Consider the following 16,752-nt stretch of genomic DNA (forward strand, 5'->3'; position numbering starts at 1 on the left):
CTTTATTGACTATGCCAAAGCCTTTGACTGTGTGGATCAAAACTAACTGTGGAAAATTCTTAGAGAGATGGGAATACCAGACCTGCCTCGTAAGAAATCTGTATGCAGGTCAGGAAGCAACAGTTAGAACTAGACATGGAACAACAGACTGGTTCCAAATCGGGAAAGGAGTATGTCAATGCTGTATATTGTCACCCTGCTTTTTTATCTTATATGCAGAATACATCATGAGAAATGCCAGACTGGATGAAGCACAAGCTGGAATCAAGATTGCCAGAAGAAATATTATATGACCTCAGATACACAGATGACACCACACTTATGGCAGAAAGCAAAGAAGAACTAAGGAGCTTCTTGATGAAAGTGAAGCAAGAGAGTGCAAAAGCCGGCTTAAAACTCAACACTCTGAAAACAAAGAACATGGCATCTGGTCCCATCACCTCATGGCAAATAGATGGGGAACCAATGGAAAGAGTGACAGACTTTATTTTCTTGGGCTCCAAAATCACTATAGATGGGGACTTCAGCCATGAAATTAAAAGGTGCTTGCTCCTTTGAACAAAAGCTATGTATAATCTAGACAGTATGTTAAAAACAGAGACATCACTTTGCCGACAAAGTCCGTCTAGTCAAAGCTATGGTTTTCCAGTAGTCATGTATGGATGTGAGAGTTGGACTATAAAGAAAGCTGAGGGCTGAAGAATTGATGACTTGGAGAAGAATTGGTGTTGGAGAAGAATTTTGAGAGCCCCTTGAACTGCAAGGAGATGAAATCAGTCAATCCTAAAGGAAATCAGTCCTGAACATTCATTGGAAGGACTGATGTTGAAGCTGAAGCTCGGATACTCTGGCCACCTGATGCGATAAACTGACTCATTGGAAAAGACCCTGATATTGGGAAAGATTGAAGGCAGGAGGAGAAGGGGATGTCAAAGCATGTGATGGTTGGATGGCATCACCGATTCCATGGACATGAGTTTGAGCAAACTTCGGGAGTTGGTGATGGACAGGGAAACCTGGTGTGCTGTAGTCCATGGGGTCGCAAAGAGCTGGACACGACTGAACTAACTGACTGAGTAGTGATCAGCAATGAGACCAGAGTACAGAGGAGTGAGAAAAGAAGAGGGAGAGGGCAAAGGGACAGTAGGCAGAACAGTGATAGATTGGGCAAAGCAAGACAGAGAGAAAGGGAAATAAGGGCAGAAATGGAGAGAGAGGGGGAAAATAAAACAAAGGGCAGAGATGGAGAAAAGCAGGCAGAGATGGACAAATGTCAGAGGGAAAAATAGAAAGAAACTAAAAGGTTTCTGTCCATTTGGAGTTTTGCTGTTTGGCTTTTCTTGGATTCCTGCAAGGATACTCTGTGTCCATAATAACATTTGTTTCCTCCTGATCTCTTTTCTATGGGTCAGTTTAAATGTAGACCCTTTCTTCTCACCAAGAGGGATCTCTACAGAATAGCCCCCACTGTCCTAAGCTTGCTGTTTGCAATCCCCCACTTCCTAAATATTTGGGGCATTTTGCCTGAATTCTATTTGATCCTCACTATAAAGCTAAATAGTGCTGCTGCTACTGCTGCTAAGTCACTTCAGTCATATCCAACTCTGTGCGACCCCACAGACGGCAGCCCACCAGGCTCCCCTGTCCCTGGGATTCTCCAGGCAAGAACACTGGAGTGGGTTGCCATTTCCTTCTCTAAGGCATGAAAGTGAAAAGTCAAAGTGAAGTCGCTCAGTCGTGTCCAACTCTTAGCAACCCCATGGACTGCTGCCTACCAGGCTCCTCCATAAATACATGGCCCCCTATATCTTAGCCTATAGAACATCACAGCAGCATTTCCAAGCATCTGTCCTGTTCTGAAATTTTACAGTTTGTTGACTATAAATCTATTCTTTTTGGTGGCTCTAAGCTCAATTCTAACCTAATTGAATTTCATCCAATCTTCTTTCTATACCTGCTCCTCTCCTTATCATCAAACCTTTAAGTTCTCATACAAATCATTCATGAAGTAGGTGCTATTCTATTGGCTCTGCTGTGTATAGATGGGTATTGGCTCAACCACATTTACCAAATGAAAGACAATATTGGTTATATGGACTTCCCTGGTGGCTCAGATAGTAAAGCGTCTGCCTACAATGCAGGAGACCCAGGTTCAATCCCTGGATCGGGAAGATCTCCTGGAGAAGGAAATGGCAACCCACTCCACTATTCTTGCCTGGAAAATTCCATGGACAGAGGAGCCTGGTAGGCTACAGTCCATGGAGTCGCAAAAAGTTGGACATGACTGAGCAACTTCACTTTCTTTCTTTCTTCTCTAATGGTTATACATCCCCATGGCGCCACAATATAGACAATGATTAGCAAACAAATCTGTAACCCCGTAAATTGTGACTAAGCTCCTTCTTACTTTGGACAAATGTGGGACTATCTTCTTGATAAATGACTTCCTGATGCCGATACCATTGTTGCAAGCCAGCTCAGAAGACTGCAGAAATGCTCCCTTCCCACGTAGTCCAGAAGAGGCCTGCACTAGTAATTCAGGCAATACATCACATCTCTGATTACATTCAGGATGTCATTTTAAAATATGAACCTGCCATGTTCTAAAGACATTTTTATTTAATTGTGGTATTTAAATGCTATCTCCTATGGAGATTAGTTTATACTTAATTCATACTTAGCCCTGGGCTGAACAGCACACGGCATGTGGACAGTCCTGGGCCTGAGGCACTCAGTGTGCCACTCCATCTGGGTTGCTGTGAATTGAACATAGGTGGCATGTGTTTTTAGGGCCAAGGCAATCACACCTCTATAAATAACAGCATTATGAGTTTCTGATACTTCTCGGTTAAAGGAGCTTTTGTATAATGCTCAGATCAGATCAGATCAGTCGCTCAGTCATGTCCGACTCTTTGCAACCCCATGAATCGCAGCACGCCAGGCCTCCTTGTCCATCACCAACTCCCAGAGTTCACCCAGACCCACATCCATGGAGTCAGTGATGCCATCCAGCCATCTCATCCTCTGTCGTCCCCTTCTCCTCTTGCCCCCAATCCCTCCCAGCATCAGAGTCTTTTCCAATGAGTCAACTCTTCGCATCAGGTGGCCAAAGTACTGGAGTTTCAGCTTTAGCATCAGTCCTTCCAAAGAAATCCCAGGGCTGATCTCCTTCAGAATGGACTGGCTGGATCTCCTTGCAGTCCAAGGGACTCTCAAGAGTCTTCTCCAACACCACAGCTCAAAAGCATCAATTCTTCGGCGCTCAGCCTTCTTCATAGTCCAACTCTCACATCCATACATGACCACAGGAAAAACCACAGCCTTGACTAGACAGAAGTTTGTTGGCAAAGTAATGTCTCCGCTTTTGAATATGCTATCTAGGTTCGTCATAACTTTCCTTCCAAGGAGTAAGAGTCTTTTAATTTCATGGCTGCAGTTACCATCTGCAGTGGTTTTGGAGCCTAAAAAAATAAAGTCTGACACTGTTTCCACTGTTTCCCCATCTATTTCCCATGAAATGATGGGACCAGATGCCATGATTTTTGTTTTCTGAATGTTGAGTTTTAAGCCAACTTTTTCACTCTCCACTTTCACTTTCATCAAGAGGCTTTTGAGTTCCTCTTCACTTTCTGCCATAAGGGTGGTGTCATCTGCATATCTGAGGTTATTGATATTTCTCCCGGCAATCTTGATTCCAGCTTGTGTTTCTTCCAGTCCAGCGTTTCTCATGATGTACTCTGCTCCTCCCGCCCGCCGCCCCTGGCCTCTGGCTTAGGGGCGTGGGGTAGCTGCTCCCGCCCGCCGCCCTTGGCCTTGGGCTTAGAAGCATGGAGTATCTCCTCCCGGCCGCCGCCCCTGACCTCGGACGCTGGGTATCTCCTCTCAGCTGCCCCCCCGACCTTGGACGCGGGGTGTCTCCTCTCGGCTGTTCCTGCGCCGTGGCAGTCTGGTACTCTCGGCCGCGGCCCCTGACCTCGGACGTGGGGTAACTCCTCCTGGACGCCGCCCTTCGGGAATGGGGTCCTCCCAGCTTCTGCCCCTGACCTCGGACGTGGAGTGGCTCCTCTCGGCCGCGCTTAGCGGGCCGGTCGCAGCCGCCTGCACTTAGCATGCCGGTCATAACAATAACTTTACTGAGTCAAGGTGGGAATACTTTCTGCGCTCAATGCCTATTGTGAACAAACCTAGACCCAATACACAAACCTAGTGTATTGAAAAGCAGAGACAAAACTTTGCCAACAAAGGTCTGTTTAGTCAAAGCTATGGCTTTTCCAACTACTCATGTGTGAATGTGAGAGTTGGACCATAAAGAAAGCTGAGCGCTGAAGAACTGATGCTTTTGAACTGTGGTGCTGGAGAAGACTCTGCAGAGTCCACTGGACAGCAAGGAGATCAAACCACTCCATCCTAAAGAAAATCAACTCTGAGTATTCATTGGAAGGACTGATATTGAAGCTGGAGCGCCAATACTTTGGCCACCTGATGCAAAGAACAGACTCATTGGAAAAGACTCTGATGCTGGGAAAGACTGAAAGGAGGAGAAGGGGGCAAAGGAGAATGAGATGATTGGATGGCATCACAGATTCAATGGACATGAGTTTGAAAAACTCTGAGAGATAGTGAAGGACAAGGAAGCCTGGTGTGCTACAGTCCATGGGGTCATAAAGAGTCAGACATGACTGAGTGACTGAACAACAACAACCCACTGTGAACCTGAGATTCAAAGAGGTTGAGGCATTTCCTGGTGGTTAAGAAGCATGCTGAATCCAGAAGGGCTCTGGAACTTAGGTTTATAAACTTTAAGTCCAGAGAGGTTTTTTTTGTTTTTGTTTTTTTTTAAATATGAAATTACTCAAGTCAGTACTTCCCATGGACCCAGTACAGTGCTTTGCACATAAGGAAATGGAAGTAGAATTTAACTGATACCCCACTAGTCAAGGCTATGGTTTTTCCTGTGGTCATGTATGGATGTGTGAAGAAGGCTGAGCGCCGAAGAATTGATGCTTTTGAACTGTGGTGTTGGAGAAGACTCTTGAGAGCCCCTTGGACTGCAAAGAGATCCAGCCAGGCCATTCTGAAGGAGATCAACCCTGGGGTTTCTTTGGAGGGAATGATGCTGAAGCTGAAACTCCAGTACTTTGGCCACCTGATGCGAAGAGTTGACTCATTGGAAAAGACTCTGATGCTGGGAGGGATTGGGGGCAGGAGGAGAAGGGGACGACAGAGGATGAGATGGCTGGATGGCATCACTGACTCGATGAACTTGAGTCTGAGTGAAATCCCGGAGTTGGTGATGGACAGGGAGGCCTGGTGTGCTGCGATTCATGGGGTCACAAAGAGTCAGACACAACTGAGCGACTGAACTGAACTGAACTAAACTGAAGCAAGTGGAGCTGGTTGTTCAGACAATACATGAGTAGAATGTTTAAACACCACTGCCATGTCTATTCAACATCACCATGAATAAATGAGGGCATGTCCACACTCCTACCATAGGCATTGCATAGACTAGACTCTTTTTTAAATTAACTCTTTGCTTTAGTGGTTAATACCAGTCAAAACAAGATAGCCAATACATGCCTGCTACTGCCCCTCTGAGAGGTAGTCAGTGTGACATTTTGTTTTCATTTCCTATGTTAGCAAAAATGAGGCACCATGGATCAACTATAGGGTTCTCTAGAAATCACAGCATCAACATATAACATATAATCTGTCTCCTAACCACAAAATTGGAGAAGGCAATGGCAACCCACTCCAGTACTCTTGCCTGGAAAATTCCATGGACGGAGGAGCCTGGTAAGCTGCAGCCCATGGGGTCACAAAGAGTCGGACACGACTGAGTGACTTCACTTTCACTTTTCACTTTCATTCATTAGAGAAGGAAATGGCAACCCACTCCAGTGCTCTTGCCTGGAAAATCCCAGGGACGGGGGAGCCTGGTGGGCTGCCGTCTATGGGGTCGCACAGAGTCCGACACGACTGAAGCGACTTAGCAGCAGCAACTACAAAATTTCTTATTCAAAAGGGACAATACTGCCATTTTCTCTCTACAATCCACTGGAGAGACTGACTCCTTTCCTTCTTGAGGGAATGGTTTATGATAAGCATAAACATTTCATTAACTGTAGCACAGGAAAATAAAATAACATGTCATAATTCATTATGTAATGATCAAATACATAAATTACTAGGATCCAAGAGCAAAGATAATGAGCACCTTAGATTTACATAACATTTTCATTTTCAAAGTGTTTTTATATATATTAGCTTGATTAACTCTCATGTGATATTTTAAAAATTCCATATTTACAATCCCTACTAACCCACATGTCTGCAAGGGCTTAATTGGTCATGCCTCTTTTCCCTGTAAACACTCTCCAGAGTGCCCCATTCTAGAATCACACATTCATAGCTTTTGAAGATTAAAATTTTTCAACTTCTCTTTTTAACCCACGGTAAGAGAGGTAGAATTAAAATGGAAATCACTTAGCATTAATCTCCTGAGGGCATCAAAGTGCCATTAGTGGGAGAACAATTAAGCTTTCAAGCAAAGAAAAATTGAAAAATTACTTCATTTGCATTTTTGTCTTACCAGCTTGTGACTGCCTTGTTGGTTCAGGTCAACTGCATTTTTTCCGAAGGAAGAATTTAAATGTGGGTAAAAACAGACCTCTGTATTTCTACTTGTATCTTATTTTTGATTTCACAATAGGGGACTCCTTCGTAGACTTGACTGTACTATAACCTGTCTAAGCTTTGATTTTTTCATCAATAAAATGAAGGAGTTGGATAAAACCATCTCTCAATATTTCACTCAATTTCAATTCTCAAAGTCTTATTTCAGCAGTACTTCCTTCCTACAGCACCTTGTTCATCAGACTAATCTTGGCCTCATTATTCAGATTGGAACTTTCTCAATATTAAAGTATTACTGGTATGTTTGCTCCTTGGCACAAAGGATATGATGTCACTAATGTTAATCATTGTAATAATACAACTGCCATTTTGAATATGCTTGCTGCTGCTGCTAAGTCGCTTCAGTCATGTCTGACTCTGTGCGACCCCATAGATGGTAGCCCACCCAGGGTCGCCCATCCCTGGGATTCTCCAGGCAAGAGCACTGGAGTGGGTTGCCATTTCCTTCTCTAATGCATGAAAGTGAAAAGTGAAAGTGAAGTCACTCAGTCGTGTCCGACTCTTCATGACCCCATGGGCTGCAGCCTACCAGGCTCCTCCATCCATGGGATTTTCCAGGCAAGAGTACTGGAGTGGGGTGCCAAACAGGTAACAAAAGCTCTATATACATTATCTCAAGAAATATATCAGTCCTATGAAGTGTGTATTATCCCAGTTTTTCATATTAGAAAAGCTAAAGTTCAGAATTTAAACACATTGCCCCAAATGCAAGCTAAAGTCACACCATTAATAAGCCATCCTATTTTCAGAACCTCAGGACACGTTTTTACACTCCAGTTCACAGGGCAGAACTGTCAGGTTAGTGGGAGGCATGGATGAGTTCACATATGACATGTATGCATTTTTCAAAATCTGCACATAAATTCACCATGAACTCATTTCCTCCTGCCAAAGAAAGCCCCTTATAAAGAAAGATAAGTTTGTAATTTTCACACCATTTTCATGGTCAAATGAAAACATGCACAGGTAGATTCAAAATAGTATTTCTAGAACCAATGATACAGAACATCAATAATAAAAATGGAATCTTTGCGTTCAGGTAGCTGGCAACAAAATTAATTACTGTTGAAAATTTAGACATTCATATTTTACATTCTAGAAGGAAAGAAACAAAATATTTGTGAGCATAGTTTCACTTACAGCTCATAAATGTCGATGGAGAGGTGAAAATAAGCAATATACACACACACACACACACACACACACACACACACAGCAGGGTACAATAAATTTCCTCTTCCTTGAAAAGACGGCTGTTTAAAAAATACTTATATTGTTGTTGCCAGTATGTGGTGTCTCTTATCAAAAGGAAAACCAAGCATACAGTAAATTACACAAAAAACTGCCAATCAGCATATCAAAACCTCATATTTTAACTACCTATTTCAATATACCCAGCCCATGAACCATGACGTTTTCTGACCTGTCCAGTGGGGACAAACACTATTCCTGACATGAATGAGCACTGGACGCTGTCGCATCTAGTTCTTTTGGGTGGAACTTGTCTTGATTTGGGGCAGTTTTCTCATTGCATGTATGTATCATTACTCAGATGATTTGTCAAAGGGGGCCCTTTGCAGGATTAGAAAACTAGACTATTTCGACTACAGCATTTCTGTAGTAATGTCTGTCTAATGCTGTCGACATAATACTACAGCATTAAGGATGCCTTATTTATAAGGTTGGGGACTGCTGCTTTGTTTCATAGATTGAAACTGGCAGCCTATGGATCACATATATCCAGATGTTGTACCCTGTTTCACATGTTCTGTGTTGGCTCTCACACTATCTTATTTTGTTCTGCTAACCAATTAAATTCAAAGTTCCAGACTCTCTATTCTAGTCAAGAAGGAGTAAGAGGGACTAGAGTTACACCCTCACATGAAAAGTCAAAAAGTGAGCAAAATATTTGAAACATTGTTTTTCAATATACTGATGATTTGTCAATACTGATTTCAAAAAGACCCCCCCCCAAAAAAAAAAAAAATTAACAAGGTGAACCTCACCATTACTTCAGCTAACTTCCCTGAGGGAATTTCCAGGCCACTGTGCAAAGACAGGAAATTCAGGTGGAGTCCACTGGACTCTCTGAGTTAGAAAGACAGAGCTGAAAATCTGAGGAAACCAAAGCAGTTAGAAGTCACAGGGCATACTATCAAAAAGAAGAGAACTGAACTGAAAAAAAACAAAAACAAAACAACTTCCAATCTGCTACAGGCTCATCTTGAGCAATCAGTTGAGTAACAAGTGCATACATGTGATAAAACTACCCAAGGCCAGGTTAGAAGCCATCCTCAAAATGATTACATGTCACAATGCCCAGCACTCACCAAGGCCAGAAGTAGTGCTTATGTCTACTGCACAGATAAGAAAAGTTTATCATTCATGAGTCAGTTGGCAGAGGATGTGGAAGAGTCTTGCTTCAGCACTGAGGAGTAATTAGCCTGAAGTTGAGTGCTGTTTCATTTCCACTTAATAAATTTTAAAAGCAAGACCTAAAGAACTAAAGGGTTTCCATGTAACTTAACTACATCTCAGAACAGAGCTCAGGAATATTAAGAGGATGTTAAAAATATTCAGCAACCAACAAGGTAATATTCACAAAGTCTGTTATCCAATTTAAATCATCAGGCACATGAAGAGGCAGAAAAAATGACACAAAATAAGGAAAAAAATCAATCAAAACTAACCAAGGATGAACACAGATGACAGAATTGGCAGTTAAGGGCATAAAAACAACTGTCATAATAATCGCATGAATAAGAAAGTTAAGTAGAGGACAGTATCGGAGGAATGGGAAGATAAGCCACAGATAGGGAGAAAGTATTTTTAAGACACACATGTGATTTAAGTCTATTATCCAAAATATTCAAAGAAATAATAGAATTCAATAATAGTAAACAACTTGATTTAAAATTGGGCCAAAAACCTTGACACCTCACCAAAGAAAATAAAAAGGATGGCAAAGACGCAAATGAAAAGATATCCCATAAAGTATGTCTTAAATGAAAATCATGGTATTAATAAAACAACAACAAAGTATCACTACACACCCATCAGAACAACCAAAATTCAAAATGCAGGCAATGTCAAAAGCTAGAGAGGATTGGAGCAAGAACTATTACTGACTGCTGGTGAGAATGCAAAATGATATAGCCACTTTAGAACACAGTTTGACAGTTTCTTACTGAACTAAACATACTCTTATCATATGATCAAGCAATCATACCCCTTGGCATTTACCCTAAGGAGCAGAAAACTTATGACCACATAAAAACCTACATTATTTATAGCAGCTTTATTCACAATGGTTAAAACTTGGAAGTAACCAAGATGTTCTTCAGTAGGTGAATGGATAAATTCAAGATAATATTATTCTAGTACAGAAAGACAAATATTACTCAGTGCTAAAAAAGAAATGATCTATCAAACCATGAAAAAAAAAAAACACAGAACCTTAAATGTATACAAATAAATGGAAAAAAGTCAATCTGGAAAGAATACATATTGTATAACTCAAAATAATAGGACCTCCTAGAATAGGCAAAATTTTGGAGACAGTAAAAGATCAGTAGTTGTCAAGAATTGGAGGAGTGAGGAGTAATGAACAGGTGATGAGCAGAGGATTTTTAAGGTGGTGAAAATAGTGTGATACCACAATGATGAATACTGTTATTATACATTTGTCCAAATATATACAATATAAACACTATGAGAAATTTTATGTCTCCTATGAATTTTGAGTGATTATCTTGTGCCAATTGAGAAACCTATATGCAGGTCAGGAAGCAACAGTTAGAACTGGACATGGAACAACAGACTGGTTCCAAATAGGAAAAGGAGTACGTCAAGGCTGTATATTGTCACCCTGCTTATTTAACTTCTATGCAGAGTACATCATGAGAAATGCTGGGCTGGAAGAAGCACAAGCTGGAATCAAGATTGCTGGGAGAAATATCAATAACCTCAGATATGCAGATGACACCACCCTTAAGGCAGAAAGTGAAGAGGAACTCAAAAGCCTCTTGATGAAAGTGAAAGAGGAGAGTGAAAAAAGCCATGTTGGCTTAAAGCGCAACATTCAGAAAACGAAGATCATGGTGTCTGGTCATCACTTCATGGGAAATAGATGGGGAAACAGTGTCAGACTTTATTTTTTTGGGCTCCAAAATCACTGCAGATGGTGATTGCAGCCATGAAATTAAAAGACGCTTACTCCTTGGAAGGAAAGTTATGACCAACCTAGATAGCATATTGAAAAGCAGAGACATTACTTTGCCAACAAAGGTCCATCTAGTCAAGGCTATGATTTTTCCAGTGGTCATGTATGGATGTGAGAGTTAGACTGTGAAGACAGCTAAGCGCTGAAAAATGGATGCTTTTGAACTGTGGTGTTGGAGAAGACTCTTGAGAGTCCCTTGGACTGCAAGGAGATCCATCCAGTCCATTCTAAAGGAGATCAGCCCTGGATGTTCTTTGGAAGGAATGATGCTAAAGCTGAAACTCCAATACTTTGGCCACATCGTGCGAAGAGTTGACTCATTTGAAAAGACTCTGATGCTGGGAGGGACTTAAGGCAGGAGGAGAAGGGAACAACAGAGGATGAGGTGGCTGGATGGCATCACCGACTTGATGGACGTGAGTTTGAGTGAATTCCGGGAGATGGTGATGGACAGGGAGGCCTGGTGTGCTGCGATTCACAGGGTCGCAAAGAGTAGAACATGACTGAGGGACTGAACTGACTGAACTAACTGACTGAATGTAGGTTTATCAATTGTAACAATACACCCACACTCTGTTGGGAGATGGTAATAATAGAGGTAGGGTATGCATGTGTATGAGTAGAAGGTATATTGGGAAATCCCTACATGGGCTCTTCAATTTTCTTATGAACTTCACCTCCTCCAAGTAAATCTTAATTTTTAAAACAGTTGAGTTGCTGAAGATGCAAAGACTCAATCTGAACTTCCTGATATGGAAACTAAAACTTCTAAGATGAAAAATACAGTGGAGAAGGCAACGGCACCCCACTCCAGTACTCTTGCCTGGAAAATCCCATGGATGGAGGAGCCTGGTAGGCTGCAGCCCATGGGGTCGTGAAGAGTCTGACACGATTGAGCGACTTCCCTTTCACTTTTCACTTTTATGCATTGGAGAAGGAAAAGGCAACCCACTCCAGTGTTCTTGCCTGGAGAATCCCAGGGACAGGGGAGCCGGGTGGGCTGCCGTCTATGGGGTCACACAGAGTTGGACACGACTGAAATGACTTAGCAGCAGCAGACATTACAGAAGAAGAAGTCACAGCACCAGAAATAATTCAAAGTGAAACACAGAGAAAGGAAAGGGGGGGTGGGTAGAGCATCCATCCATGGTCTGTGGGATAACTTCAAGAGGCTTTATATATGTGTAAGTGAAACCTCCAGAAGACAGAAGCAGAAAGAATATTTGAAGAAATAATGGCCAAACTTTTTCCAAATTTAAAGAAAACTTCAGACTCATAGGCTCAAGTAGCTCAATAAACCCTAAGCACCAGAAACACAAAGAAAATTAAACCATGGCACACCATAATCAACTTGTACGGGTGAGTAAAGAAAACAAAACTTTAAAAGCATTCATGGGGGTGGGGAATAATATGTACAGAGGAACAAAGAAGACAACAGATTTCTCATGAAAAATAAGAAAGCAACAAAAACACAAAGACAATGGAACAATATTGTCCAGGTATATTTTTCAAAATGACATTTAGAACCAAACAATCATCTCAGTATGCAGTAAAAGCTTAGACAAAATGCAGTATTGACTTCTGATCAAAACTCTTAGCCTACTGGAAGTAGAAGATTGCTGTCTTAAGTGGAAAAGTGGCATCTACAAGTCCACAGGTAATATCAGAGTTAATCAGAAAGGAACCGCTTCCCTCTAATATCAGGAACAAAGCCAGGATGTCTGCTTTTATCATTTTTACTTGGCATTATACTGGAACTCTTAGCCAAGGGAATAAAGCAATCAAAAGCATCCCAGGCTTTCCTTTGTATGAAAAAATGACGTTGATTAAAACATACACATGGAAATAATTAAAAGGTTCTAAAATATATAAAATAACTTGGAAAAAAGAAAAAGTTGGACAACTAGGACTACCTGATATTAAGAATTTATTTATTACAAAGTAAAGCTTTATGATATACTGTATGATATACTGTATATCAAGACTGTATGATATACCGTATAACATAGGAAACTCTACTTAATGCTCTATAATGACCTATATGGGAAAAGAAGTGTTGATATATGTATGTGTATAACTGATTCACTTTTCTGGTTTTGAACTTTCAAATTTTCAGTTTCTCCTACAAAATGAAGCTCTGGCTGCCTTGCACCAACAAGACCGCACGGCAATGGAGATGCTTCTTGCCTGTGAGTCACTTGCTCTCAAGTTTGCAACAGTGCCTTTCCCTCTCCTTTATGGTCCTTACCCTGCTTTATTCACTTACTTGACTGCCTTAGGAATAAGAATTTTTGACTATCAATCAATTTCTTATCTTCTGTTAACGAACGAAGAGATAGTAAAATTGTTTCTCCCAGTAGTTTGAAGGGAGAAGTCACAGAAAGCTCTTAACACTCTCTCTGGTACCCCCTGTTATTGGGTCCCAACTGATTTTCCACATCCTTTTCTTAACACTTCCTAGGCCAATATACACATGAAAAACTCTTATTTCATACACACTATTTCCCACATTCCCAAACAATCTGTATGTGTTGTGTTTGTTTACTTAGCATGTAAAGGAGATCCATGTTTAAACCATTAACAAAGAAAGAAAGAAAGAGAAAAGCATTGTTTACTTTTAAACTCATAGATTGGGATTTTCATTTCCAACAAATGATAACTGGAAGTCATCTTATCTCTCTTCAAGAAGGAGTGACAGAAAGAAAAGAACCCTTGACAGAAAAATGATTCCTTGCTGTTTGGTACAGGATATAAAAGGTTTAAAAATAAATGACCCACAGAAAATGAGAGGTTCTAAAAGTTATCATCAACCATTTCATCAGTACAGCCTGGTATGGGTGTGATAGGCCATGGGATGCTCAAAGTCTTTCTACTGTTTTCAGTCATAAATCTTCAGATATCAAGATATTGCTGAATCAAGCCTGTAAATTCCTCACTATACTGGGTCAACTCAAGTTGCAGATCATGTTGTAATCATTTTTTTTTCTCCTGCAAACTAACCCCAGCTGTGCCACCTTTTTTGTTTGTAATATTATTTTTATTCACTTGTTCTCAAGATGAGGAACAAATAATAAATAAGAGTATTAAATAAGTTCACAATATCAGTTCACAACATCTTTTTATAATTCCTGCATAGATACAATTAAAACATGAGATAATTATTGCTTGTATATTTTGCATGCTTGTAAATTTACCAAATATTTCAATATTTTAATAGTTTTCCATTATATACTTACAAATAAAACTTTTCATCCCATACTGGATTCAAGTTTCCAAAAATGGTTTTAGTCCTTCTTTTGTTCTTTCCGACTTGAACTGTAACATACGGGTCACTAGACCCTGTTTTGTCTTTTGCCTGCAAGCCTTGTGCAGAAACCACTGAAACAAACCAAATTCAAACTTTTAGTATAAGTATTTTTGCAGAAACAAAAAACTGATAATGAAGGAAACGTTTTCTATTACTTTGTCCTTTGGGTTTGCAGACACATCCCCATTGCTTTCAGTCTCATGAAAAACAGGATTTAACAAAATGTTTAATGAAAGAATGAATCACACAACATTAAAATCTTCCTTTGACTAATATTTCCTTTTGCCTGTAATGAACAGTAGCTATAGACATACATCTACATATATTTATTAGCTATCTACTCATATGTGACTGTATGCATGTATAGACAAATGATAATGCACAAATATTAAGCTGATTAATTCAGTAAATATTTTGAATTATCTAATGTAGTTCAAAGTCTGTAATTTAAAATGTGTTTGTGTATATGAGTTTGCTGCTGCTGCTGCTGCTGCTGCTTAGTCACTTCAGTCGTGTCCGACTCTGTGTGACCCCAGAGACGGCAGCTCACCAGGCTCCCCCGTCCCTGGGGTTCTCCAGGCAAGAACACTGGAGTGGGTTGCCATTTCCTTCTCCAACGCATGAAAGTGAAAAGTGAAAGTGAAGCTGTTCAGTTGTGTCTGACTCTTAGCGACCCCATGGACTGCAGCCCACCAGGCTCCTCCATCCATGGGATTCTCCAGGCAAGAGCACTGGAGTGGGGTGCCATTGCCTTCTCCGTATATGAGTTTACTGTCAGTATTAAAGAAAAGCTTCTTTATTTTACTTTTTGAATACAATATGAGTAAGTTAAGAGGCTTGGTAAATATTAACATGATAACCTATGCAGTTGCTGTTACTATTACGAACAACTTCAGAAGTTCAAATTACTAGACATCACTTTACTCAAATTGCATTGAGTCAAGGATCAAATGGATAAGGGGTATTGATCCAAGAGTAAGTAAAATGATATTTGTTTTCTCATTAAGAAAAACTGACTAAAGAGATTATTGGCTACTTGTCATTTATCAGTGTCAGGCAGCAACAAAACTAATCTCTTGTAAACTGCAGGGTATTGACAAATATATTATAAAACAGAACCTTCTTCCTCTCAAGGAGCTTTTGATTAGAATGAGACATGAACTGAAATGACTTCAATTATCTGCCATATCTTTTAGAAATTTGAAGTTTCAATTAGACTTCAAAGTTGACAAGACTGAAAAAAAAATCTACTTATTTTGCCTATAACAATTATTAGCAGTGATTTCTAACATATATAAACATCTCAAAGTGGAATGAAATTTTTTTCAAAAAGACTCATTTTTACCTGTAATGGTTATTTTTGCTGACCACTTAGATGTCCCATCCAGTACACTCTGTTTGGCTGCCTTTGTGTACTGCACAAAATCTTCTTTAGAAATCTGAAACATTTCCTGAATTACTTCAAACACCTCTGGCCTGTTTGTCTCCCTGATCTTCATTCTTTCTTTCATGGCTGTAATAATGGTTTGAGTCTTATCTTCTGCACCATGCTTAGAACTCTTTTCTGCTGCTCCTATAATAGAAAAATTGATGATGACATAAATATACATGAACCTCTTTTTCATAGACCAAGAGAAGGAGGGTCAGAAAAAAAGGAAGAACATGAGAATGAATGAATGCTTTAATTCTCAGGAGTCAGGGTAGCTTTTTCAGAAAATATCAGGAGAATAAGCACCATGCTGAGATTCAGAATGACTAGCCCTTATGCTACTATAGGTAATGGACATCCATGATCCCAGGGTTTTTTAGTTGTATTACTGAACTGAATCACAGCTGTGCAAATATTTGGTTTGAATTTTTAAAAACAACTTTCCAAACCAAAGGAACACACACAATCAAATGTGTTACATACCACACATATTTATTCACTTGGTAACCAAGACAAAATTGAGAAACAGATACATATGGCACATGTCACTCAAAAATCAACATTTCAAATATTTGCATTCACCTAAAGTGCCTGATTATTTTTAATTCATGAAATTTATTATAATTAAAAGCTTACATTTTTCCTTGCAAAATGAAAACTACCACTATCCATTAGATTGAAATATAGGGTGAGATTTTACTTGGAATGAAAGTGATTCTATTTAAAAAGGATTTAGAAACCACTGGGTTGCACCATCCCCACATCACAGGCCACAGACGTGAATTCTCATTCTACGATATGGCCACAGTTTTAAACAGGCTGAATTGGGAGGAGCCAAGATGGCGGAGGAGTAGGACGGGGAGAACACTTTCTCCCCCACAAATTCATCAAAAGAGCATTTAAACATCGAGTAAATTCCACAAAACAACTTCCGAATGCCGGCAGAGGACATCAGGCACCCAGAAAAGCAGCCCAACTCTTCGAAAGGAGGTAGGAAAAAATATAAAAGACAAAAAAAGAGACAAAAGAGGGAGGGACGGAGTTCCGTCCCGGGAAGGGAGTCTTAAAAAGAGAGAAGTTTCCAAACACCAGGAAACC

The 16,752-nt window shown here is 40.3% G+C and overlaps 1 protein-coding gene across 3 annotated transcripts in view; it reads right to left on the reverse strand.

The window, feature by feature from the left end:
* The window catches only part of UNC13C (unc-13 homolog C), an 860,874-nt gene that overhangs the window by 362,533 nt on the left and 481,589 nt on the right, over window positions 1-16,752 (reverse strand). For all 3 annotated transcript variants that reach the window (XM_055537914.1, XM_055537913.1, XM_055537912.1), the window contains 2 exons: window positions 15,571-15,798; window positions 14,155-14,296 (listed from right to left, as the gene is read on the reverse strand). In XM_055537914.1, the coding sequence (XP_055393889.1) occupies window positions 14,155-14,296; window positions 15,571-15,798 (370 nt within the window). The remainder of the gene's footprint in view (window positions 1-14,154; window positions 14,297-15,570; window positions 15,799-16,752) is intronic.

The sequence above is a fragment of the Bubalus kerabau genome, chromosome 10, assembly GCF_029407905.1.
Source record: "Bubalus kerabau isolate K-KA32 ecotype Philippines breed swamp buffalo chromosome 10, PCC_UOA_SB_1v2, whole genome shotgun sequence".
Classification (NCBI taxonomy): Eukaryota; Metazoa; Chordata; class Mammalia; order Artiodactyla; family Bovidae; genus Bubalus; species Bubalus kerabau.